We start from the raw sequence: 24,811 nt of genomic DNA on the forward strand, positions 1-24,811 counted from the left end.
AAAAATATACTACAGGTTAAGCTATTTTGGGAGATGGGCTTACGCTGATGTTAGAATTAAATACTATTTGCTTATAGAAATAAAATATTTACCTAATATAATAATGTATCATTTGTATATTGGTAGCCTATTATACCGGTTTACTGGTCAGACACTGTATCGATGCACTTGCATGTTGCATGAAAAGGAAAAAGTTCTGCTAACATGTTGATTCTGCACTAAAATTATTGTACATATAGAGGTGGTGCCATTAAAAGGGTTGCTATGCCTGTCAAAGTAAAGCTGATCAAGTTGCATTTGAAACTTACTTTGTCATGTAAAAAGAGCATGGTCTTTATACAGTGGCCTAAACCAACCCTATCATTAGAAAATGAAATTGGGAAAAAAAAACAAAAAACGTGTAAAGCCTTGGTTATGTAGTCAACGATACTGCACTCAATGTTCATCCATTCAAAGATTTAGCTTTTGAGATTATAATTTATTTCAGCCTTCCTGTGCTCTTAACATTGGTTATAGTCTTTTGTCTATATTACAGCAGGAAATTGTGGTAAGAGGCAAGAAGAACATTTGGAAATTTAGTTTTTTTATTGAATTTCTGGCAAAGTTGTTTAATTATGATTTGACATGCAGCAGTACACTTTTACGATCTCTGCATGCAGACATATTGTCAAGCAAGCCACGTCTTTTTACAGTCTTTTGACACTCTGCTCGACTCACACATACACAGTCACATAAACAGACACACGACACAGTATGATGCCATTGCTGGAAATAACATTGGGATGGCTGCTGTCCCACTGGCTATTAATACTCAGCTTTTCTGAGGTCATTGACAGCACAAACCACCCTGCCCAACTCTCTCCCTCTCTCTCCCTCACTTTTACTCTCCCTCCCCTTTGCTTAATGTGTGTGTGTGTGTGTGTGTGTGTGTGTGTGTGTGTGTGTGTGTGTGTGTGTGTGTGTGTGTGTGTGTGTGTGTGTGTGTGTGTGGATAAACAAGGTTATTATTTTTTAGAAAATCCCCAATTATTCAATCAGGTCTAATTGTACTTAGATCTATAAAATCACTGAAATATGAGCCCATGCCATGGGTACCCAGGTTATAGATGTGTTCATAGGCCTACTCCAACAAAGAGGAGAGCAGAACTTATTGTGTCTATTGTTTAGAAGTTCAATAAAGTGCATTATTTTTCATTGCTGATGTTACATTTTGTTGGCTATATAAAACATGATCCTGCAAATTTACTTGTATGAAGCTTCAAGTTAAATGTAGTGTATGTAAACTATATTATTTCTCTTTGTGTGTAAAATTACAGAAATGTGTAAAATAGATGGGTAAAAATAGTCTAATTTTATTTTTCCTCCCCTGTACAATCCCCTTCACTCTGTATTTATCTATCACAGTGATGGTCATCCCATACACTTTATCCCTTCAGCAATCTTTCAAGAAGGCTACTGTCCTGTCAAGCCATCCGAAGATCCAAACAAGAAACAAGCTGTTTGGGCAACTTTCCCTTTACAATATAGCGCCTCGGTGTAAATTCTTTCAAAGCCTATTTTATTTTGAACTGTTCAACAGGAAATGTATCTCATTGACACGATTTGTGCTTTGACTCGGGTCGCCCCCACTGTTGCGCCCCAGTCTCCTGTGTGGATTTACATACCCTGATTTCCGTGGGACTGGGAAGCCTAAGAGGAGCCTTTCAGGAACTGGAGGAAACGGACGCAAACAGCGCATTTTAACAAATGGACAACTTTCAGCTTCGTCTTTGGCTGAGCCGCAGCTCCTAACCAGCGGATTAACGCAACTTTACGCTCTCAATAATTGCGTGACTGGATCCATTTGGAGACTGGAGGAGTGCAGCGAAGTTTTCGAAGAGGTCTGGAAGCGGATCGAGTTGAAACCCGGTTTGAAGGGCTGTGGCCATGGCCGGGGGCGGTGGTGGTGGGGTTTCTCCGTTGGGGCCCGCACCTCCGATGTGGTATCACCGGGACCTGAGTCGAGCTGCGGCCGAAGAGCTGCTGGCCAGAGCCGGGAGAGACGGCAGCTTCCTGGTGCGGGACAGCGAGAGCGTCAACGGAGCGTACGCTTTGTGTGTACTGTAAGTCACTTTACCACAAGAAAGAAATGATTGTTTTGAGTTTTTAACTCTGATGCACGACCAAGTTTTGCTTTGTATTAACAGGTAAGTTTGGACTTTGCTGGTGTTTTAGTTTGTACCGTGTTTTTTTTTAAAGTCCACTGCACAGCGGATCATCCTGAGAAGTCTCATTGTCACCGCTTTGTTTGTTTGTTTGTTTGTTTCTTTGTTTCTTTGCCAAGCTGTACAGTATTCTAAGTTGAAGCTTGCTTTAAACGCATGTGTTTACTTTCTTCTGTGTGAGTGAGTGAGAAGCAGAGAGAGGGAGAGACTGTCTGTCTACCCAGCAGTGAAACTCCAGCATGGCACACAGCTTCTGGGCTGTCCCTGTATGTCTTGTGTCTGATGTGGTCGTCTGCAGCGCCCTTTTTTACAGGGCACTGAAACTGGATGGTGGTGGTGGATGTAAATATAAGCATCTATGGGCTGGTAAAGCCTTGCTGATGTTTTATAATTGAAGACTCGTGTGAAGTGAGCGCAGCAGGGAAGCAGCTGTGGAGTCACAACGTCTAAATCTTCTCACATTCAAACTGCAAACAAATCTACAACAGCGTGGTCTTGATGTCAGGGCTGTATCATCTCTGTTTAGACAGAGGCGGAGTGGTTGACCATCCCTACATTTTGCAAGGGAACTTTTGCCACTCCATGTTCAGCAAAAAATATTTCAATATCCTCCACTACTGAACTGATATAAAATAATCTTGACCATTTCTCTGACAAGCACATGGTTACGCTTCAACACACGTGCCATTATCACACACACACACACACACACACACACACACACACACACACACACACACACACACACTTCATTGTGTCCTCGACAAGTCAAATAACCCCTGGAAAATGGATGTTAAATGAAGAAAAGGAAATTGAGTCATGCACATGAATGTGCAATGAAGGTCTATGCTGCCATTTGATGCAGTATACTCTCACATTGATTTGACCTACATTACATCCCCTATTTGTTGTTTACCCCATGCTGAGTTCAGTGTGTGTGTATGTGTACATGTAAACCAAAACCTACCAACGCCTACATATGTAACTGATTACACTTTTAATGAAGCGCTCACCAAATAGAAGTTTTTTCACTCTGCGAGCTCCAAAGACTCACTGCATTGCAGTAAAAGAACCAATGAAACACAGGGCTGCAATCCCTTTTGGTCCCTGTATTTAAAAAAAAAAAAAATCTAGATCAGAGCACGTACTATATGTTGCTAAGACAATATCCCTTTTTCATACATTGCTGAATTCCCCAGTAATTCAGTAGGTCACTCTGTCCCCACAACATTCCTGACATCCATGCGTCATGTTCCCTGATTTATTCACACCTCCACCTCTCCCTTCCTGCCTTCTTTCGCCTGTCCTTGACCTTTCATGGACTTGACAGTTCCTTACATGAGACCTCATTCAACCTATGGGACAGGATTCAGCCAGACTGTGTGAACAAATGATACTTTTATTTTTAAAGTCTGGCCTCATCTTCACCTGAATATGAGCAAATGACAAATATTGCGAATATTTTAGCTACCCTTGGATTTGCTGTCACTCTGTAGTGGTCATAGAGCGAGGAAACTGCTATAATCTCCTAATGTGGGCATGATATTGTTTTTTTCTATTTACATGTATCACTTTCTTATAGCCACATAAGAAGATCCTGGAATTGCATTCATTGACTAAATTAAGGAAGTCATGTTTTATGTTGAAATGTAAATTTCACACTCACACACAGATTTTCCTAAATTGTTTAAAATTCATATTTAAGCAACCGCAGAAACACAAGTTAATATATATGCAGCTGTTACTGTTACATAGCTGTTTTCTATTGATTTCAGTCATGTAAGGTATTCTTTCATGACACAGTTATTGTCATTCAATACTTAACAATCTATATGTTCATTACATCAAGAGAAGCAGGCTCAGACGCCTCCAGTGTGCTCGACATTGCAGTACTACGTGCTATGTTAATTTTGCGATCATGTGATGTGCAATGTGTGATGAATGTTATTGACAGTGGATCAATTCAACTCCACTGATTAGCCGAGGGTATTTAATGGGAATTGTAGTTTTCGTTCTCTTTAAACTGTATTCATCATGAATAGATTTTGTGAAGGTGATTTTTAGGTTTTTGGCTTTGTCCTTATAGAAACAGGGAAATGTTTGTAAACCAGTTGAAACATGAAACCTTAGTTTCATTCTCACTATGATCGTTGACTTGCGCTGGCCCTTTAAATTGTATTTCAGAAAACCGTTGAATGAGTGTGTGCTTTCTAGTCTTTATCCACCCCTAGTAAATGTAAGCATCTCCTGATCTTAATGCCTTGTCATCGGTTATGCAGATCACTGTCGTTCCAGAGACAGAGGCTGTCTGTCTTCATAAATAATATGTTTTAGAACAGGTTTTCCCAGTATTTCACAACAACCCCTGAAGCTGTGCATGGAAAAGATGACATGGTCAAGCAGTGGAATCTCAGTCTTATGCACTTACTGTATGTTAATGACTTAGTAAATGCATTTCCAGGAAGTGAAATCCAAATTGCAGGAAGTGTGAAACATGTTCCAGAGAATATGGCAAACTTGTTAAAGTTATGGCTGCAACAAATATGACGCACATGAAGTTGAATATCTGGCCTTTTTTTCTTTAAGTTTTTTTTTTTTTTTAATTTTCAAAATTGGAAAATGATAGAGAGCAGGCTGTGTGTTAACTCCTTTAAGTTTAAATATTGTTTTGTAGCCTGCCTGTACATTTTAGGACTACATTTTGTCAATTCCATGAAATATTTCAGTGAAGTATTTGTTTCCTGTACTTTAATAACAGAACATAAGCTGACTGTTTGACACTGAATGACTCCATGAATGCAGTCAAACGTCTTTACCGAGAGGACAGCAAGATGGTACAGTGGAGACATGGCTCCAAATTGGGTCGTTGTGAGAATTTAAGAGGAAAACTGGCTCATTTAAATATCAAATCAGGTGACCTCTTTTACATCCCTGCACACGCACCCACACACAGGCCAAAATGTTGTTTATTTCAGACCTGAAGCGCTTCTACCAGACATGGTTTTCTGTTCAGCCTTTCCTCGTGACTTCTATAAACTGACACTTCCTTTTTGAGAGCTTCGGAAGCACCGTTGTGTTGATTATGTGTTTCCACTCTGTTATTGACTGAGAAGGCTGCTGTGTGTCAAGAGTGTCTTTTTTTGTGGGGGGGGTTTTTGCGACTCCAAAGAAAGAAGCAGTGCGATTGACTCTGATCAGGGTCTGTTGGTCTTTTGGGCCTTTCACTTCCTCCCTGAATACATTTCAGTTTGGAGACTTTTGTGTCTGCATGCAAGATTAAAGATGATACTCTCTGACCCTTTTTTTAGGAAGTGAACACAAAGGGCAGATTTAATGTTACGTGATTAGAATATCTGCAGCCACACAAGAGACTGGTTTCTGGGTTTGGGATTTGTGTGCTACAGATAGCTGTCACATTTGGGATGGAATTATTCCCGTAAACTGCAGACTGGCTCTCCGAGGCTGCTTCGGAAGAAATGTTCACATTAAGTCAAGCTTCAGTGTCACATTTTTGGAATTCCTTTGTGACAGATGTTGACCATCAGCTGACAGCACATGTTTGATGAGCTCATATGGACCACTGTGACAGCTACAGTACCGAGATTGTCTTTTGTTTTTACTCTCAGGAAGGTATTCTTTAACATGAGTGGAGCTTGTCTTAACATGTAAGGGGTTCAGTCGCGGCCCTCTGTGTTTCAGTGTGTCTGAAACCTAAAAGTGTTTGGGAAGCCATTCTTCACCAGGAGAGCAACTTAGATGAGCAAATAAGATGCATGTTATTGAATTGAAATCAGCAGTTAGCCTGCAAGGATTCATGGTGTGTGTGTGTGTGTGGCAGGGGTTTCATTGTGTGTTTTTATTTTCAAGTCTTGGAACTTAATAGCAGCGTTTGAATCCATCTCCACCTATCACTTTTCCTCTGAAATGACAACAAAGGACAAACTGACAGAGGAGAGATTATAGTAAATACATGCTGAAGAAACAGACCAGAAGAAAAAAAATTTCTTCCAACAAGCAGTTAACACACATCATGAATTGATGCGTTCAGGGATACGTGGCCCTGAGATAATGATACTAACCCAACACGTGATAAGAAAGTAAGAAGAAAATCCTGTCATACATCATGATATTTGATTAACTGTAAAATATCAATTGCCGGTCAAAGGTTGAATGCTGGATGAATGTTGTATTTACTGCGGTTTGGTTTCGGTTTCACTTCTCAACAAGCTTCATCCCTCGACGTCTTCTCAGCACCTTCAGAAATGATCCCAGTAGTTAGTTGAGAGCACTATACTCTTTTTAAATAAAAGAAATCAATACATGGCATCAACGATTCCATAAATGTATTACATAACTACAGATGATGTAATATTGCAGAATAATCGATATTTCACCCCACCCCTTGTATCACTTAGCACTGGGCGATGTGGACCAAAAAGATCTCGATATGTTTGATTTATATATCGATGTCTTTGTGTAAAGAAATATTTAAAAGTGCACTGCACCTAGGTGCTGCATAGACTCTATGAAGAGGACAGAAGAAGAGGAGGTGGCACTCAGTGATGCAGTCATTACTCTCGAAACATACCATTGTTGACTTACACACACACACACACACACACACACACACACACACACACACACACACTGTGTGCTTTGGGTGTATGTCCATCCCATAATAAACCTCTCCCTCTCCTTCCTCATCTCCCTCCCCCGATATGACTTTGCTGCCTCTGAAACAATAGTATTTACTCTGAGAGGCTGCAGAGAATCTCCTCAGCTGCCAACAGGAAGATAAAAAACACCCAACCACACAGACACCACTGTACACTGCACTAACTCGTTTGTATGGATCCTGTGCCACTCGATCTATTATCCATTGTGTTATAAATGTATGTGAGGCCAGAGAGACAAAAGCAGCAGTTCACGTCATGATCTTACTGACTGTCTGTACTGCAGGATCTTGGCATACGAGAGCAGATATTCTTCACTTTTACTGCAGGAGTCATGCTATATATGGAGCTATTATTAGCATCAGTTGGATACATTTTGCTGCACGTTCATCATTAAATCATGGCAACTTCTGCTTTGTTACAGTTATCATTCACTGATGCTTTGATATCAAATCTGTGTCATGACCTTTGCTGCATGTCTTCCCTCCTTTCCACTGGGAGTTTTTCAGATGAAGACAACATTCTTAAAATAGAAAGAATACCGGCCCTGTAAATTGAAACCGTTTTGTATTTTTGTATATTAGAATAAGTACAGCAAGAATAAAGTAGAGGCACGCTGTAAAAAACACATTGCCCATTAAACAACAAAAAAAACAAAAAACTGTACCCTCTTTTTGGTTTTCTGGGGGAAAGAGGCCAAAGGTCAAAACAGTGAGATCACATTCAAACACAGAAATGGCTTCTTTAGTATGTTTATGTACGAAAAACTTTTCTTTGTAGAACAGAAATCGTCTTCACTTAGTTTGTTGTTGGTACACTTTTGGACTTGAATCCAGTCCACGTTTTAGTTCCCGTGGGACACTGACCTAGAAAGACCGGAAAAACAGCTGAGTGGACAGAGCAGGATGAATATGCGGCATGGATTCACCCTTCCCTCTCACAAGCACATGCTGTTAAAAAAAAAAAAAAAAAAAAAAAAAAAAGGCACCGTATCGGCTGAGGGTGAAAGCATTACTACTGTTTTTTTTGCGTTTCCTTAACACCCACACATCTGGACAAACGAATAAGCATGACACACACATACTGCACGTAATGCACCTTAAACAGACATAAACAGCATTTGCTTTGCAAATTGAGGATTTTTCGCTGCGGTCCACAGAGCAGAAGAGCAGACATGGAAATCATTCAACTCCAGCTTGTGGCTGCAGGCATGTAGTCAGGGCTGCATTCACAATGCCAGAGCATTGATCTGCAATAGGTTTCAGGGAAAATGTGCTGCTGGTCCAATCAGAACTGCAATCCCAACTTTGTTTTAACACAGAGGATACATTAAAGTACATGAAAGAAATTGTGGGAATGGTTCAAGGAAGGACTATATAATCTATATTCTAACGTCTAATATGTAAAAACAAAAAAAAACCCTCTGATCTGCCCTACTGAAAGGATAAAGCCCGCTCACTGCTGTGACAGACAGCAACAGGTTGAAGCTCTTTGCAGTGTCTGAACCCCCCTCATTCTCATACATGGATACACACTCCCCTACCCACTGAGGTCAAGTTCAAGTGTGTGTGTGTTCAACAAAACAATACTCTACAAGTCATCTCTTCTTCTGCCTTCTCACTCTGTTTGCCACACATATCTGACATCCTTCTCTTGTTAATATTTCTCTTTCTTTATGCCAGCTCTTCCTAAACACCATGTTTTTTTTCCCCTACAGATTTCAGAAGCATGTTCACACATACAGAATCCTCCCAGATGAAGAAGGATTTCTGGCTGTGCAGGTAAAAGAGGAGACACACGCACACACACACACACACACACACACACACAGGCGTACACACAAACAGTGAAAGGTTAAGTGTGTGTACATGTGTCCACTGTATTTGCTTCAGTAGCAGCTGGCGGGCAGAGATGCTTTTGTTGGCTCTGAGCTCTCACTCACACAGACACAGTAACAGCAGCTTCTTTGTGCGTCATGCTCAACAGCTGTGAAGTCCCCACGACGAACACACACACACACAAGATGGGGCTTCTGTCGATTCGTATCGCCATATTTCAGACATCTGTGCCTTGACTCCCTACTGTGTGATTTTTAGGGTCTAACGTTGAAGGGAGTCTAATTTTGCTTCCAGGAGAAAAATATGTCTGGAATTAATGTTTACCAAAACCCCTCTTCCTGGTTTGGAGTATATTTAGACCACTGGGTCATATTTGCTTCCCCAACATTAAATGTGGAACAATAGAGGCCACTAGAGATTTCAGTAACAGGATAACTTGCTGCCTAGAAGTAAGGATGTAATTGTTATGTTGCTACTTGATATGATATAGAAAAAACTCTTCCTCTGTGTATTCCCTCCCCCTCCTCTCGCTCTCTCTACCAGACATCTCAGGGTGTGCAGCCTAAGCGCTTTAAAACGTTAGCAGAGTTGGTATTGTTGTACCTTCAGCCCAGCCAGGGTCTGGTCACCACCCTGCTTTTCCCTGTGGACAGAGAGGAAACAGCCGTCAGCGACGACCGGGACTATTCAGGTATGTCTCGAGTCGGATCTCTGCGTTTATCTCACTTCATGCACGCGCTAACTTTTCTTGTCTGTGATTGGTAGATGGGGAGGATGAGAAGCCACCCCTCCCTCCTCGCTCCGCCTCCACCTCCACTCCTCCTGGACCAGAAACAGCCACTGAAAGGTACATGATCTATATGAGGAGTTTTGTGGTATCCAGTTAGTGGGATTGTCAACAAGTGCTGCCGCTTAAATAACAAACTACCTGCTGTGTGTATGTTCCAATTAAAACTTGTATAAAATATCGACAAATATGTACACTGACGCTTGTGGGGAATCATGAGAGGGATTCTCTCTCTTACTCCACGACTTGGATGAAAACCAACTCTAGGTTGACTGTAGTCCAGGCGAACGGGCGAAACAGACCCGAGTATGTTTACAGACGATGTATCCAAGTGTAATTTACACAGCAGCCTACAAGATTCAGTAACAGTACGACAGATTTCCGTAGCACCGCCCACCTCCTTATACAGCGGTCTTTTACGTGACCTCCAGTGTTTCCATGACAACGATAAACATTGCGGCAATAAAGACAGATGGTTTAAAATGAAGGATTTCTCAAGCTTTGATAACTGTTGGAAATATTTGAGGTAATGTGAGAACAATAACAATAACAACAAATACATAACATAGGCATAGTCATATTTGCACAGAGCACACACACGCACACTCTGACTTTGACTATTTCTGTCGTATGACAAGCACACATTATGAATCAGTTGTGTGTAATATAGATGAAAAATTAAAACTGTCCTAAACTCATGTTGATTAGTGTAAACACACACACCTTAATAATCTCTACTCTTCTTGTAAGCTCCCTTCTGTCAACATTAAGACAGAAAACCACATCCTGTTGAAGACCCAGATGATGTAGGCTTCGATGAAGTCCCAGACTGTAGTTCTGCAGATTTGGAGAAGTTACTCGAATATGAGTAATAATAAATGCTTTTGCTCCAGTTCCTCTGTTTCGATGTATGTTGCTGTATTTATTATTCAGCCATTTTTTGTAGCCATTGAAAGATTCTAAAGGTCTTAGAGGATGTAATTAGTTAGCTATAGTGGAGTTCTCCCAGAAAGCTTAAAGGAGGGAGAAAAATGTGTAATGTTACTTTTGTCACAATGTCAACTGTGGGTGAAATCAATCCATCAACATCGTCCTCTCAGGCACAGAGGTTCTTGTTTGACAAGTTCAGGGAAAAATCAGTCATGGAAATCAGCCTTGATTCTTCATAATGAAAGCCTCTTTGAATTTTCTGAAAACACCAAAGCTCTGTTTTGTTTTTGGGTTTTTTTGTAGACTGTTCATGATAAAACAAAGCTTGTTTTATCAAGTGTAGGTATCTTGATATCTAAGTTAGAGTGTGAACTGTTTTAAAAGAACGTAAGTGCAGAGAGTTACAGATGCAACAATAATAATATAATAATAAAAGTTTAAGTTGGAGATTCTTGACTGGCTGTTGTTGTATGGGATGTAAGAAACATTAATGTTGAAACGAGGTGTATGATCTGTCAGAAGAGTTAAGTGCGTTGTTCAGTGTGTGGGACCAGGGTAGTCCTGCTGCCTTACATTAGTGAGTGTGTGTGTGTGTGTGTGTGTGTAAGTGGTTTTTGTGTGTCTGTGGGTGGCAAGGTAGACATAAGTCAGCGCTCTATTTAGAGGAAGTGTGTGTTTCTGAAAATCCTTACTCGTGCTATTCTGTCTACTAGGGAATCCAAGGTAGTCTTCTTTTCTGATACAAAGGCCATCCTATTGTGCAACTGTAAGAACCCAAACATCAGCTGAAATAGTGTATGAATTATACCAGATTTACTGTTTGCATGAAAGAAATAGCATAGGACAGGACATAACAGAAAGACAGAACAAATTAGAAACAAATGAAAAAGAAAAACGGGCTTTCAAGTTTTATTTCTGACTTCAGGATTGTAGCTTTTGTAGTAGCATTGACAATGTGGAACATTTCTTATATGAAATATGAATGGAACAACAATGATTCTGTCGAAACTTGTTTTGATTTTATTCTGTATTCGTGTCTGATTCAGGCATGAGCATGGTGTGAAGTTGGTTGAATATATATTCTCTGCCCTGTCTTTGAATTTGTTTCAGCGCTCCAGCAGCTAACGGCCTGAGCACAATCTCCCATGAATACCTGAAGGGCAGCTATGCTCTGGACCTTGAAGCAGTCAAACAGGGAGCCAGCTCCCTACCTCACCTCAACAAGACACTAGTGGCCTCCTGCAAGCGCCTTAATGGGTAAGATGGACACATCAGCACATTTTCCAAAGATACGGACAAACTACAGTATGTGAGGATTTACAGCCTGAAGCTATCTAGCTATCTAAATACAACTTTTGTTTTGGCCACATGACATTTGTTGTAAATTTAAACAGAGTGGTAAGCCCAAGGAAATTAACTTGCGAACGAATTAAAAACAAAGTATCTGTGTAATCTAGGAATTGCACAGCCACTGCAATATGTGTTCCTGTTATAACCCTAAATAAGAGCAAGGCATGACAGGAAGTTTAAGCTTCAAAACCAAAGCTGTTGTCCTCTCTTTGTTTCACCATGTAGGGAGGTGGATAAGGTTTTGTCTGGTCTCGAGATTCTGTCCAAGGTATTTGATCAGCAGAGTGCTTTCATGGTCTCCAAGATGATCCAGCAGGTACGCATCTTTGCTACTTCCTGTGTGTTTGTGTCAGTGTGTATGTGTTCACACTTAGAGTTGAAACAAGTGAAGGTAATCCTGTGTTTCTGTTCTCTTCCTTGCAATGTTGAACAACTGAGCTTCTAGTATTAAATAAATAGCACATGTGTTTTCCTTCCTGTACATGTTATGTACAATTGCACAGTTTTAATCTGTAACTTGTTTATTCTAAGTCATATAGGAGGCTATCGGGTTTATTATTATACAGAAGGGAGGGGGGGACAGCGGTTGTATATTTTAGCTAATGTCTTGTGTCTTGTATACTGCTACTGGGAGCCTTGAATTTCCCTCTGGATCAATAAATTATCTTTCTATCTAAACCCTTTTTCTGTATGTGTGCTGTACAGCATATTACTTGATGTGTTTGGTATAAATACTGTATATATTACACTACACTGTACATTTCAAAGCTGCAATAACCGACCTCATGTGCAGATTAAAGTTCCCTCCCTTCTTCATTTGTTCTCTTTGTGGTCTTCTCAGGACAGCTGCGGTCGACTTAGTCACACCACAGTCATACACACTGATCTTAAAATAGCGTATCACAAGGAAACTCTCATCTGTGAGTGTGTGGCTGTCTTAATTGTAATGGTCTCCCAGCAGTTGCTGTTAACACAGCTCTTAGTACCTAGACAAGATGTTAATGGTCCCGTCTGAATTTCCTGCATATCGACAATTATTATTGACAATAATAATTGTTGAAGAGATCATCATGCACACACTTACATATTGTTTTAATGTTTGAATAAAAACGGATTTATTGGAAGACTGGTGCTGCAACTTGCATAACAGTCTGCATCTCTTTTTCTGTGCAGTATAACACACTGCAAAAGTTGTGAATGTTTTATTTGTGTCTTAATTTAATGCATAATTTCACACGTCTATTTTGAACAATGATAGTCTCTGTCTTCCTTTGTTTAAAAAAAAAACAAAAAAAACGTCTGCATCCCTTAGAAAACCGACCAAAGTCTTTTTCTGCTTGCAACAGTTCTCCCTTTTTTTCCCCCCTCCACCAGTCGGTGAATCAGGGTGGAGACCAGGAGTTGGAGAACCTTGTGACCAAGCTGGCAATACTCAAAGACCTGCTGTCCTCCATAGAGAAGAAGGTACATAGTCAATAATACATTCACTATACAGTCATTTGGAAGCGTGCACCCTTACACGTGATCACGTGGCTCCGTCTCAGTTTCTCACAAACGCGCACACACACACAGAAGCACACACAGGCAGCTGTTGAGTGGAAGTGGGTAGTTTTGATAACCCTAGCAGTGTGATGGATCATCTGTCGAGAAGTCCAGCTCGCTTCACAGCATGATGACTTCAGGCTAAGGCTAGACAGCGTGTGTGGGAAAAGACACAACTCCTTGAAGACAAAGATAAAGATAAGTTTAGAGAATTTGGCAGAGCAGTCATTTGTCCATTTCTTAAGCTACAAATATTCTGGCAGAAAACCTCTCCTGTAAGACTTTTTTTTTTTTTCCTTGAATCAGCTCTTCTGTATTTCAAGTTTTGAGCTTCATTTGTAAAGAGGGCCTTCAGCTGCCCAGAGAGGAAAAGGCCTCATTGCGATCACACTCCACTTCTTGACTCATGTGATGTCACCGGCTCCACCTTCTCTCTGCTCCTGTTAGGTCACATCCAGGAAATGGGAAACTGTTTCCTTTTGAGCACTAACACTTGAGCTGAAAACAATCCAATGTATCTGCTTGTGTCCATTTGTCTTTCCTTTAGCGTCTGTGTGAGTGTATGTGTTCTTTCCCATTCAATTTTTTCTTCTGCCCTTCTCTGTTTTTTTTTGTTTTTTTTTTGCTCCTGCAGGCTCTAAAAGCTCTACAGGACATGAGTCTGTCCTCCCCATGCTCCCTTCCTCCTCTGTCGATGCGTCACAGCAAAGCCATCCCTGTGCAGGCATTTGAGGTATTCATTAAATAGTCACACTTCAGGAGGAAGTTAGTATAAAGGAAATGGTAATGATGTCATTTGTTGCTGGCTTTTGACTTTTCAAGGAAGTGCATAAAATGAAAACTAGTAGTCTTTCTTTTTGTCAAGAAGTGGGTGGGAATAACCTCTGCATTTATTGTCAGTTATTGTCAAACTCAACCTGTTTTTAAAGCAACAGTGAGCTGTTTTTTTAAGCAGGTGACTGAAATAAAAAAAAAAATGATGATGCCTCTTTATGACCTACAAAAGCAAACGGACAAAAAGACAAATCAGCATGAAGATGTCTTCCTTTAGGATAAGTGAAACCTTTGAATGCTTAAATGCTTAAAGTCAAAGGATGTGATTTCAGAAACGTTATTTACACACGCACAGAACAAGATCAGCAAAGAGATTAGAGGCAGTGCTTTGTCCACAGGGGGCACCAACATTCACACAAACTTCAGTTTCCTTAGCAAGGCTTTCAGTAATCTCATGGTACAGTAAAGCTCTACCATGCCTCATGCATCAGGGTGCATCAGTGTTTTTTATGTACAGTGTATGTTTCATAATATATGCAGATATAAAAACATTTTACTCCAACATGTAATGCAGAAAAAAAATGTCACAGAATCTGCTGCCAAGAAGGTTTATTTTTATTTCAATCAAACATTTCAAAATGCTATTACTGTCCAAACTGTATTTGGCATTTCTTAGAGACCTAAGAAATGCACATCATCATGCAGCACCAGTGGCTTTGTCAGGTTCTAATTAGTAATCGTCACTGTTTGTAATATCCACACTCTGTATGCAAGTATGACTATGTAACTGAAATGTTAACATTTACTACACATAAAGAGACTACGGTGTAGAAAAAATGGAGAAAGAAAAATATAAATGAAAAGAGAGTAAAGAAACCATAACAAGGATACTACCTCTGGGGATACAGTATGCTCAGAAAAGGAGAATAAATGAATTATTTAAAATATTAAACGTCAGCAATGTCCTCATAGTGTGTGGTGGTTCGGCAGCTTCCTGTTGCACAGGAACAGACATGGTGTGATGATAAGGTATAACGTTTCAGATGTGGCTCCTGATTCACCCACTGACTCACAAACAGAGATATGTTCTGACTTTGAGTCAGACTAAGTAATACTAAGATAGGGTCTATCTTCTGGTCTGTATTTTGACTAATGATGAACTTGTGTGTTTTATTCAAAGTTGAAGGGAATCGCAATCCTAAAGCCCAACACGTCAGAGCACAGCGCATTTGCAAAGCGTGTAACAAAACAGAAATATATTTAAAAAAAAGGTTTGCTTTTCACTCACTCAAAAACAGTGTCATAAACTGTGATGTGTGTGATGAGAAAAGGAGCGCTGGCGAGTCAAATATTTTGCCTCTGGAGACCCCTGGTGGTGCTATGAGGATTTGATATAATGTGAAAACGGTCACTTAAACCTTTCAGCTTGCAGACCAAAAACAAGGCTACCAGAGACTGAGGACCCCCACTGTCCCTGGATGTGGTTAAGGCATATAACGTAGCGCACAGCTACACAAATGGACCAATAGGCCTATCTAAGCACATAAAACAAAAGAACAGAGCATAGTAATAAAATATATTGTAATTTATTTTAGGAAGGGTTAGGAGCAAAAGGGTTACCCCCTCTTGGTAACCACTGACTCAGAGCCTCAAATAGACATTTTATGTACACTTACAACAGCCCTCTGTGTTTTGTCTCCTCTGCCTGTCTTCAGGTGAAGCTGGATGTTTACCTGGCGGAGCTGACAAAGATTGGAAAGAGTCAGAAGTACACACTCTCAGTGGACGTGGAGGGAGGACGGCTGGTGGTGATGAAGAAGGTGAAGGACAGCCAAGAAGACTGGACCACCTTCACACATGACAAAAGTAAGGATTGCTTAACAATCAGTTCACATACAGTAAGCCTACAAACCCCCTTGACTTCATGGTTCATGTTTTATGTTGTAAAAGTATATTCCTTCATGACTTATCAGAAAGTTACATCACTGTGTGAGAAGCTTTTGTGGTAAAGACATAAATACTTGGATTTGGACTTTGGGAGTTAGAACTTAGTATCTTTGAAATCACAGTTTGCTTATAATTCTGACTCTGATTTTGTTTCCCTCCTTTTTCACTAACTTGACCTTGCCCCTCTCTCCTTATCTCCGACTGTTTTGTCTGTCTCAGTCCGTCAGCTGATCAAGTCTCAGCGGGTGCAGAATAAACTAGGGATTGTTTTTGAGAAGGAGAAGGACAAGAGCCAGAGGAAAGACTTCATCTTTGCCAGTGCCAAGGTCAGCACACACTCACTCACACACTCGCACTGTCTCGAAAATATTTGTAGAATCTTCAGCAAATAATTATTCAAACAAAACTCTCTTCTGTTCTCTATCTGAATTTCAGTTTCTTGTGAAACTCTTTCTGTCATGTGACTCTCAACCCTAAGTTGTTATTTTTTCTTCCAATTTGTATCTAAATTTAAAAAAAAATAAAAATAAAAAAAAGACAATGGACAATGCCTAAAAAAAGTTGACAGAGGATGGCGCTGTTAGGAAAAAATGCTTCTTTTTGATAGACTACTAAAGGGTCCTTTATTGGCCCTAGTCTCTGTAATTTGTGTGTGTGTGTGTTTCAGAAGCGGGAGGCCTTTTGCCAGCTGCTGCAACTGATGAAGAACAAACATTCCAACCAGGACGAGCCAGACATGATCTCCATCTTTATAGGCACCTGGAATATGGGTTAGACGCGCACACATTCACATGAGCTACATTGTTAGAAAACCACACTGCATTGTGAAAGCGTGTTATGTGTCGCATTCAAAGAAAGTAACACATGTGCGTGTTGTCTTTAGGCTCAGTGCCGTCTCCCAAGTCTGTGGCCTCGTGGGTGTTGTGTCGCGGCCTCGGGAAGACTCTGGACGAGATGACGGTCACCATCCCGCATGACCTTTATGTGTTCGGAAGCCAAGAAAACTCTGTGTGTGATCGGGAGTGGGTTGAATGTCTGCGTGCCATGTTGAAGGAACAGACAGAACTGGATTATAAACCGGTGAAAGCACACACAAATAAGGATTTAAAGTGAACTGAGCTTTTAAACGTAGGACTGTTATACTAATATGCATGAATTTACTGCTGTTGTATTTCATTGATGTTTTGTACTTAGATTATTAGAGGGATATGAAGCAAAGAAAGGCCTTACTTTTCTGTATTAGGGTTTACTTCACGGTTGCTCTTGTCTGTTGTCTTCTTTGGTCGTAGATCGCTGTGCAAACTCTGTGGAACATAAAAATAGCTGTTTTGGTGAAGCCCGAACATGAGAACAGGATCAGCCATGTGGGGATGTCCAGTGTCAAGACGGGCATCGCCAACACACTCGGTAACATCAGTATTCACTCTTTGTTTTTTGTTTTTTTCCTTCACATGCTTAACTTCCTGTTTGAAATCTGGAGAAATACTTGAACACTGGAATAAGTTGAACAGATGCACTTATGTTTCCATTGACAAAAAGGTTATTTATTACAGGATCTTTTTTAATCACACTAAATAACATGGCCCGAATTACGAAGACAGCTTTGTTTATTTGTATAATGAAGACATAAAAATAAGAAAGTAAAACTAGATTTTTCTTTATCCTGCATTTAAGATTTCCAAAGCATCGCCTCTTAACATTTTATTGAGTTACTAAAACAACATAAATAAAAAATCTAGTCTAGGAGTGAATTCTGTATATACACTGGTATATATTACATACTGTGATATGAGTTATGGATGATGTTAGTACAAAACAGTATCTGCATACACTGTTTCCAATGTGCAGGTAATACAATTATGTTTCAGTGTAAAAAGTTTGGCATAGCTGGTTAGCATGTTGGTGTTGGTTATAAGCGTGTATGTCTTGATGGTTTCCTAGGTAACAAAGGAGCAGTGGGCGTGTCCTTTATGTTCAATGGGACGTCCTTTGGCTTTGTGAATTGTCACTTAACATCAGGGAATGAGAAGATTGCCAGGTACTTCTCACAGTCCTACACAAACGTTGATATGGTTTTCCTACTCCTAAATTGCAATATCTTGTTGAGATATTTGTTTCAGAATACATCTGAAACGCAACACTTACTTCTCTTTTTGTCCTCTGATTGTCTGGGGTGACCTCTGTGTCCTACAGGAGGAACCAGAACTACCTTGACATCCTCCGCCTGTTGTCACTGGGAGACAAACAGCTGAGCTCCTTTGACATTTCACTTCGCTTCACGCACCTCTTCTGGCTGGGAGACCTTAACTACAGGCTGGATATGGACATACAGGTAAAGCTCATACTCTGAGACATTTACTGAGTGGTGATATAAATCAGTCCCCTTAATTGGTGATTGTTTCTCCTCTGTGTCCGTTTGTAGGAGATTTTAAACTACATTAACAGGAAGGAGTTTGATCCGCTGCTCAAGGTGGACCAGCTCAACTTGGAGAGAGAGAAGAACAAAGTCTTTTTACGCTTTGGTTAGTAAAAGATACAGAGGATGGAAATCTCTCTTTCACATGCACTTTAACCTGCAAAATCAAGTGAATGTGTGTCTAACTCTATGCAGCGGAGGAGGAGATCTCCTTCCCACCAACCTACCGTTACGAACGGGGCTCGAGGGACACGTATGTGTGGCAAAAACAGAAGGCCACAGGGGTAGGTTTACTTTCCTCAACACCATGCCAGACATATCTAAACCCACCTGTTTCTAACCCACTCCTCCACTTATTTGTGATAACTCAGTGTTTCCTCTTGTGCGTCTGTCCCAGATGAGGACTAATGTTCCATCGTGGTGTGACAGGATCCTGTGGAAGTCATACCCAGAGACACACATAGTTTGCAACTCCTATGGTGAGATATTCCTTCAAGAAACAACTGATCAAACTCACTGTTACAGAGATCGCTACCAGCAATTTCACTGAGGCTTTATAAACCCTCTTTATACTTATCACACAGGTGTTGATCCGGTTGACCAACAGGAAGTGTTTGCTCTTCTGTTTTTCAGGCTGTACAGATGATATTGTGACCAGTGATCATTCCCCTGTCTTTGCTACCTTCGAGGTTGGAGTGACGTCCCAGTTTGTCTCCAAGAAAGGTTAACTTCCTTTTCTTAGTTTCTTTTGTTCTTTTTTTTTTTTTAGCTTCTTCTTCCCTCTGTGTACTCCAACACGACAAGAGACAACACTATTTAGCCGTGAGGAGTGAGTTTCCAAACTAAAGTGGGAAGTCTTTGCTCTGTAGAATAAATTTAGGATGATCTGTTTATTTTCCTCCTCCAATCCAGACATTTTTTTTTGGTAACCTCTGATTGTCCAGCCATTGACTCATAGCTGAACAGAAGTCAGAAATCAGAAATGAGTTGAGCAGACCAGAGGGAAACTGAAGCCTATTATTTATACTCAATCCTCATTTTGCTTCTTTCATGATCTCACCCCTTCGTCTTTCAACACGAAAAAATAATACTCACACAAGCCGATGTTTAGTCGCCGCACCTTTCTCAGATTTGTCTCTTTTGTTTCCCCCCTCCGACCCCCCCCCATCAATCCTTCCTCGCCTACTGTTACTCTGCAGGTCTGCCTAAGTCATCAGAGCAGGCCTACATTGAGTTTGAGAGCATCGAGGCCATAGTAAAGACGGCGAGCAGAACCAAGTTCTTCATTGAATTCTACTCCACTTGTCTGGAAGGTGAGAGAACGATCCACCAAAGTCCAGCAGGCGACAAAGCACAGACAGGGTGGATTTAATGGATGTAATAAAATTGTTTCTGTTTCTTCTTCTTGTATGTTCTCCCTCCCTCCCTATCTCAGGCAGTCAGTATACCTTTAAGCTCAAATCCATGTTTTACCTGTGCTGCATCCCCACCTCCTGTTCACCATGTACCTTTGAATGAAATGCAATAGAAACATCTCCCTCCTCTTTTTGCCTTCCGCCTTGTTCCCTTTGTCTCCTCTCCCATCCACCCTACCCTGCATCTCTCTATCTTTTTCCCTCTCTCTCTCTCTCTCTCTCTCTCTCTCTCTCTCTCTCTCTCTCTCTCTCTCTCTCTCTCTCTCTCTCTCTGTTTCTCATCTGTAGAGTTTAAGAAGAGTTACGAGAACGACAGTCAGAGCAGCGACAATGTCAACTTCCTGCGTGTGGGCTGGTCCAACAAGCAGCTGACGACGCTCAAACCTCTTCTCTCAGAGATCGAATACTTGCAGGACCAACATCTGCTGCTTACTGTGAAATCCCTGGATGGATACGAGTCCTACGGTATGAAGAGAGCTTTCATGGTTGCAGTGTGGCTATGCTATTTGTAGGAGATGGCCATGTCTCATTTTGTCTGTCAAATGACTATTTGTTTTCTCCTGTTAGGGGAGTGTGTTTTGGCTCTGAAGTCTATGATTGGCAGCACAGCACAGCAGTTCCACACCTACCTGTCTCACCGTGGGGAGGAAACGGGAAATATCAGGGGGTCTATGAGGGTCAGAGTCCCCTCCGAGAGGATGGGAACTAGGGAGAGACTCTATGGTAAGGTTTTAAAAGTGTAGTTTAATGTGGGGAGAGTCAACTGTTCTTTTTATACAGACGATGAAAATTACACAAACAACCATCAAAAGAGATGGTATCAGACTGTAAGAGTGTTAAGAAATAAAGAGGTCTTCAATCAAGGCACTATTTGCTTCAGTTTTAAGAATGTAGAGAAATGTATTTGTTTTTAGGTAAACTGTAGAAAAACGAATAACTGACCTGACCTGAACTGAGGCAAAAACGAAGTCTGTAACAATTTACAATGATGATTACAATTACAAAATTAAACGATTTACTGTCATGTCTTTACAGAAATGACTTTTTAGTTAAAAAAAAAAAAAAAGTTTATGTTCTGTTTGAAGATAATTTCGCTCTTTAGAAGAGATATTTTCCGAAGTTTATGGCTTTAATGTTCATGTTTTTGAGCTACATTTTGTCATTGTTCTTGTAAAATCTGTTTTGTTGTTGTATTCCAGAGTGGATCAGTGTGGACAAAGATGAGACAGGTGGACCTAAAGGGAAATCCACTTTGGTATCCAGAGTGGGCCATGAATATGTCAAGTTAGTACTTGTACAAGTGTTTTTTTTTTTTTTAAATTGCGACCTATGAACTATATGTCATTGGTACTTGTGTAGATGGTAGCGTGTTGATGCCCTCCATTGAATCTTCATTGAAAAAAATGTCCTGCAACTTGCAGCTGAGAGGTTCACACAGTTATTATGTGTAATCAATACAGGCCATCTGTGGTTCGCAAACAGCTTGGAGAGCTTGGAAAGGTCAGCGAGGAGGCTGAAAGGAGCAGCAAGGAGGAAACTGCTGCAAGGTAGGGCGAAATATGAACTTTACACACGTTGATACGAAATGTACTAGTTAATAACACAATAAATAAATTCCTCAACAAGTACCCCAGTGCTCTAAAGGATCGTGTGTGTGTGTGTGTTCTGTGTATATTATAAAGGCCTAAACAGGACGCACCTGATGGGGATTCATCTATCTGCAAGAACAGCTACAATAATCCCGCCTACTACATCCTGGAAGGTGTCCCCAACCAATCAGCAGCAGCTCTGTCGCCTGAGCTTCTCCCATCACCTAACTCTGCAAACCCTCAGACAGCTAAACCCCCTCCTCCCTCTGCTGTAGCTCGCACAAAACCCCCCTATGGGGCCCCAGGGCCCTCTCACGCACGTAGGCCCATGACTGGGCATCCAGTGCGTGCTATAAGCGAGGAGGGCTCCTCGGAGGATGATGGAGGTACCTGTGCGGCGGGAGCACAGGTGGTTGGTATCGTAACAACAGTTGGGACAACACTGACTCGCCCCCCTCCTGACTTCCCCCCTCCTCCTCTCCCGAAGGGAGCACTCGAGATGGTTGCAGAGGTCCCTTTCCCCAAACCCCGTCCCATTTACCCAGACTTAGCTGAGGTCAGGATCCCAGCAGCCAGTCCTGCTACCCCACTGGCACTTGGAGAGGGTTTCAGAAGAGGAGTTGGAGGTGGAGGAGGAGTTGGCGGAGGAGCGCTGGACGACCAGTCGTGTTCTGTGCTCCAGATGGCAAAGACACTGAGTGAGAGTGAATTTCCTGGGCAGCCTCCTCGTGCTCCGTCTGCGCCACCACCACTTAGAGGGCAGCCGATGGGTTTAGGTTTGGATGCCTGCCGCACTTTCCCGCCCAGAAATCCCATCACAGAGAGTATTGCGGAGGACATGCCGGAGGAGGTGAGCACTACCATTAAATCCCTTTTTTTTTTTTTTTACATTTGAGATGTTGAGTATTCTTTTTGTTGGTGTTTTCTTTCCGTTTTCTTTAGTTTAGCATGTTTCAGCAGATCATATGTTTTATTTCCCTTTGCAGGCACTTTGGGGAAGCAGCAGCTCGTCTTTGTCTGTTGGCGAGTCATCAGTAGGGGAGTGGCTGCTGAGACTCGGACTGGAGAGGTATGAGCAGGGACTTCTACACAACGGCTGGGACGACCTGGAGTTCCTCAGGTAACACCACTTAAACATGTTCATATCAATTCAGATGAGTGTGTCCTTTCATCAATCTGTAACCCTAAAGTTAGTCTGACATTATCACTTTTGTGACGAGTAGGTTTTATTTGAAATCCTGTCACTTCCTGTTTGTGAAAGTCTCACCTCTTGTGTTGTGTTTCCAGTGACATCACTGAGGAGGACCTTGAGGAGGCGGGAGTGCTTGACCCTGCCCACAAGCGAATCCTGCTGGAGAGCCTCAGGCAGCAGCCGCAGCAGCAACAGAAATAAACTCTTTCAAACTGGTCCAAACTGGTCCTGTTACTAAACTAAAAGGCTAAAGCTGACCTGAACTGAACTGAGGCAGACCGTGCCATTTGATGCCAGACTGTGCCTTCCACAAGAGAATTTGCACTTCATTTGTACTTAAAAAAACACTTGTCAAACCACCATCTGTATTTTTCACATGTACTGTATGTGTGTTATTTTTGTCATATAGGTGGCCTTATTTAATTATCAACACAGTCCATCAAGAATAACTACATAACCCTCAGCTATAAACTTAGTGAACGAGATGTCAGATGAGAAACTTATTTTCTCGTGTAGAGCAGCTAAGGCCTTCATGTTGCGTCATGTTTATGTCGTACCATCAGATCTGACCTGCGCCTTCAAGCGTTTTCCTTTTTTTGTCCTGAGAAACCTCAACTGAAGAGTGACAGAGGTCAAGACTCCTCCAAGGACACCAGAGCCTGGAAAACACACCACCTGTGTTTTGCATTTCAAAATCTATTTATACTTACTTTTATTTTATTTTATTTTTTTCTGTAGAAATTGTCAATTGTGAGAATTGTTTACGAGCAGTCAAGACATGTTCACACAGCTCAGGCAGAGTGGCACCCCTTTTTTTCTGTGATGTGTTAAGAGTTTTGTTTTTTGTTATTCAATGAAAAAGGGAATTTGGAGCAAACAAGCCAAACCAGACAAGCTTAAATTGGAATATTTCACATCGGTTTAACATTAATATGTAAGACAAATCTTCATTTAGAATAATAAGACCCAGTTTTGATCTGTCACATTTTTTAATTATTTCTCATTACAGTCTATGTAGTGGCGTTTTAGACAACTGGTTAGCATAGCCACATAGATAAACTAATGTTCTAATGGAAAAGCTTTTTTATTATTATTATCATAAGCCTGTAGAAACCAAAACATTTTCTTTAAAATAGTCTGGTTTCTTTCTTTTTGTGATATAACTAGAGACTTAACCTAGTGGACGAAGATGTCACTTCTCATAAAACAGAAATGTCAGGTTTCTTCAGAATCCAGATGATGTAAGGGCTGTTGTTATTCGCTGGTTTCACCAGCAGGCGGCGCTGCTAGTCCATAAACCTCTGCAACAAACGCTAACTGGAAACTGTCAGAAAAAAACAATCAAGTCAAAGGAGTTACTCTTTGGTTTATCAATATGGTGTTCAGTTCAAACCCGAGTTCTCTTACCTGTTAGTGGTCACACTGCCTTATTTTCTACCGACTAGAAGCTAAACAGATGAGCCAGTTTATTGACGTCTTGATGCAGGCACTGCCAGAAAACAGAACTCTAAATGAATGTGTTTTTGCATTAAACCAACATGTTTAACACGTCTAAACATGTTGAAATCATTGTAACAGTTTAATTCATGTCTGGAAATGATTTCTTTTTTCTTCCCTTTTCCGTTTTATGACCCTTTTTTTGTACTTGCCTGTTGTGTTATTTGTTCTGCAATGTGTCTCATCAACAGCCAAACAACCTTAAAATAGAAAATTCAGCTTAGTTTGTCAAACTTACTAAATGTAGTCTTTTGAGCCTTCTTGGCCCTGTGTGTGTGTGTGTGTGTGTGCGTGTGTGCGTGTGTGCGCGCGCATAAGTGAGTGCGCGATTGAAAAAGAGGCTCATGTTCTCTAACACTCCTTTTTTTTTTCTTGTCCCTACTCTTTTCTTTTACTTATGTTAAGTTAATGTTTGTTGTTGAACCATGCCATTTTTTTCTATTAAATATAACCTCTCTCCTTACCCTGTAAATTCTGTTTTCATTATTTTTTATTTTTGTTATCGCCCCCAGGGAAAGCTGAGGGGATGAAACAGTTCCACTCCATGAGCTGTAAACCCACCTCAGTACAGGAAAGGAAAAGTGTGAGGTAACATTTTAATAAGTCATAGTCTTCTAAGGTTAAATTTGACCTCACTTTTCAACAGATTTGACAATC

The 24,811-nt window shown here is 40.9% G+C and overlaps 1 protein-coding gene across 4 annotated transcripts; it reads left to right on the top strand.

The window, feature by feature from the left end:
- The first annotated feature begins 1,610 nt into the window (after window positions 1-1,610).
- On the top strand, window positions 1,611-24,617 carry inppl1a (inositol polyphosphate phosphatase-like 1a). 4 transcript variants are annotated; one of them, XM_079353903.1, is made up of 28 exons: window positions 1,611-2,102; window positions 8,595-8,658; window positions 9,259-9,406; window positions 9,481-9,562; window positions 11,543-11,689; window positions 12,008-12,098; window positions 13,157-13,246; window positions 13,959-14,057; window positions 15,814-15,964; window positions 16,265-16,371; window positions 16,713-16,815; window positions 16,929-17,125; window positions 17,335-17,452; window positions 17,987-18,083; window positions 18,239-18,377; window positions 18,468-18,567; window positions 18,657-18,745; window positions 18,859-18,940; window positions 19,095-19,184; window positions 19,661-19,774; window positions 20,165-20,341; window positions 20,444-20,599; window positions 21,076-21,160; window positions 21,337-21,423; window positions 21,559-22,315; window positions 22,452-22,585; window positions 22,753-23,231; window positions 23,289-24,617. In XM_079353903.1, the coding sequence occupies exons 1-27, from the start codon at window positions 1,927-1,929 to the stop codon at window positions 22,856-22,858; spliced, it is 3,786 nt and encodes a 1,261-aa protein (XP_079210029.1). In that variant the 5' UTR covers window positions 1,611-1,926; the 3' UTR covers window positions 22,859-23,231; window positions 23,289-24,617. The 4 variants fall into 4 exon arrangements, with proteins under 4 accessions (XP_079210029.1, XP_079210032.1, XP_079210030.1 ...); XM_079353906.1 differs by lacking the exons at window positions 1,611-2,102; window positions 8,595-8,658; window positions 9,259-9,406; window positions 9,481-9,562 and adding an exon at window positions 10,890-10,955; XM_079353904.1 differs by lacking the exons at window positions 1,611-2,102; window positions 8,595-8,658; window positions 9,259-9,406; window positions 9,481-9,562 and adding an exon at window positions 10,896-11,009.
- Window positions 24,618-24,811: the final 194 nt, after the last annotated feature.

The sequence above is a fragment of the Symphodus melops genome, assembly GCF_947650265.1.
Source record: "Symphodus melops genome assembly, chromosome: 10".
Classification (NCBI taxonomy): Eukaryota; Metazoa; Chordata; class Actinopteri; order Labriformes; family Labridae; genus Symphodus; species Symphodus melops.

Coding starts and splice junctions, on each gene's coding strand:
- inppl1a (XM_079353903.1), top strand. CDS start 1,927: ATGGCCGGGGGCGGTGGTGGTGGGGTTTCTCCGTTGGGGCCCGCACCT. Junction 18,084..18,238: donor GGGAATGAGAAGATTGCCAG/GTACTTCTCACA, acceptor TGTGTCCTACAG/GAGGAACCAGAACTACCTTG. Junction 22,586..22,752: donor GACGACCTGGAGTTCCTCAG/GTAACACCACTT, acceptor TTGTGTTTCCAG/TGACATCACTGAGGAGGACC.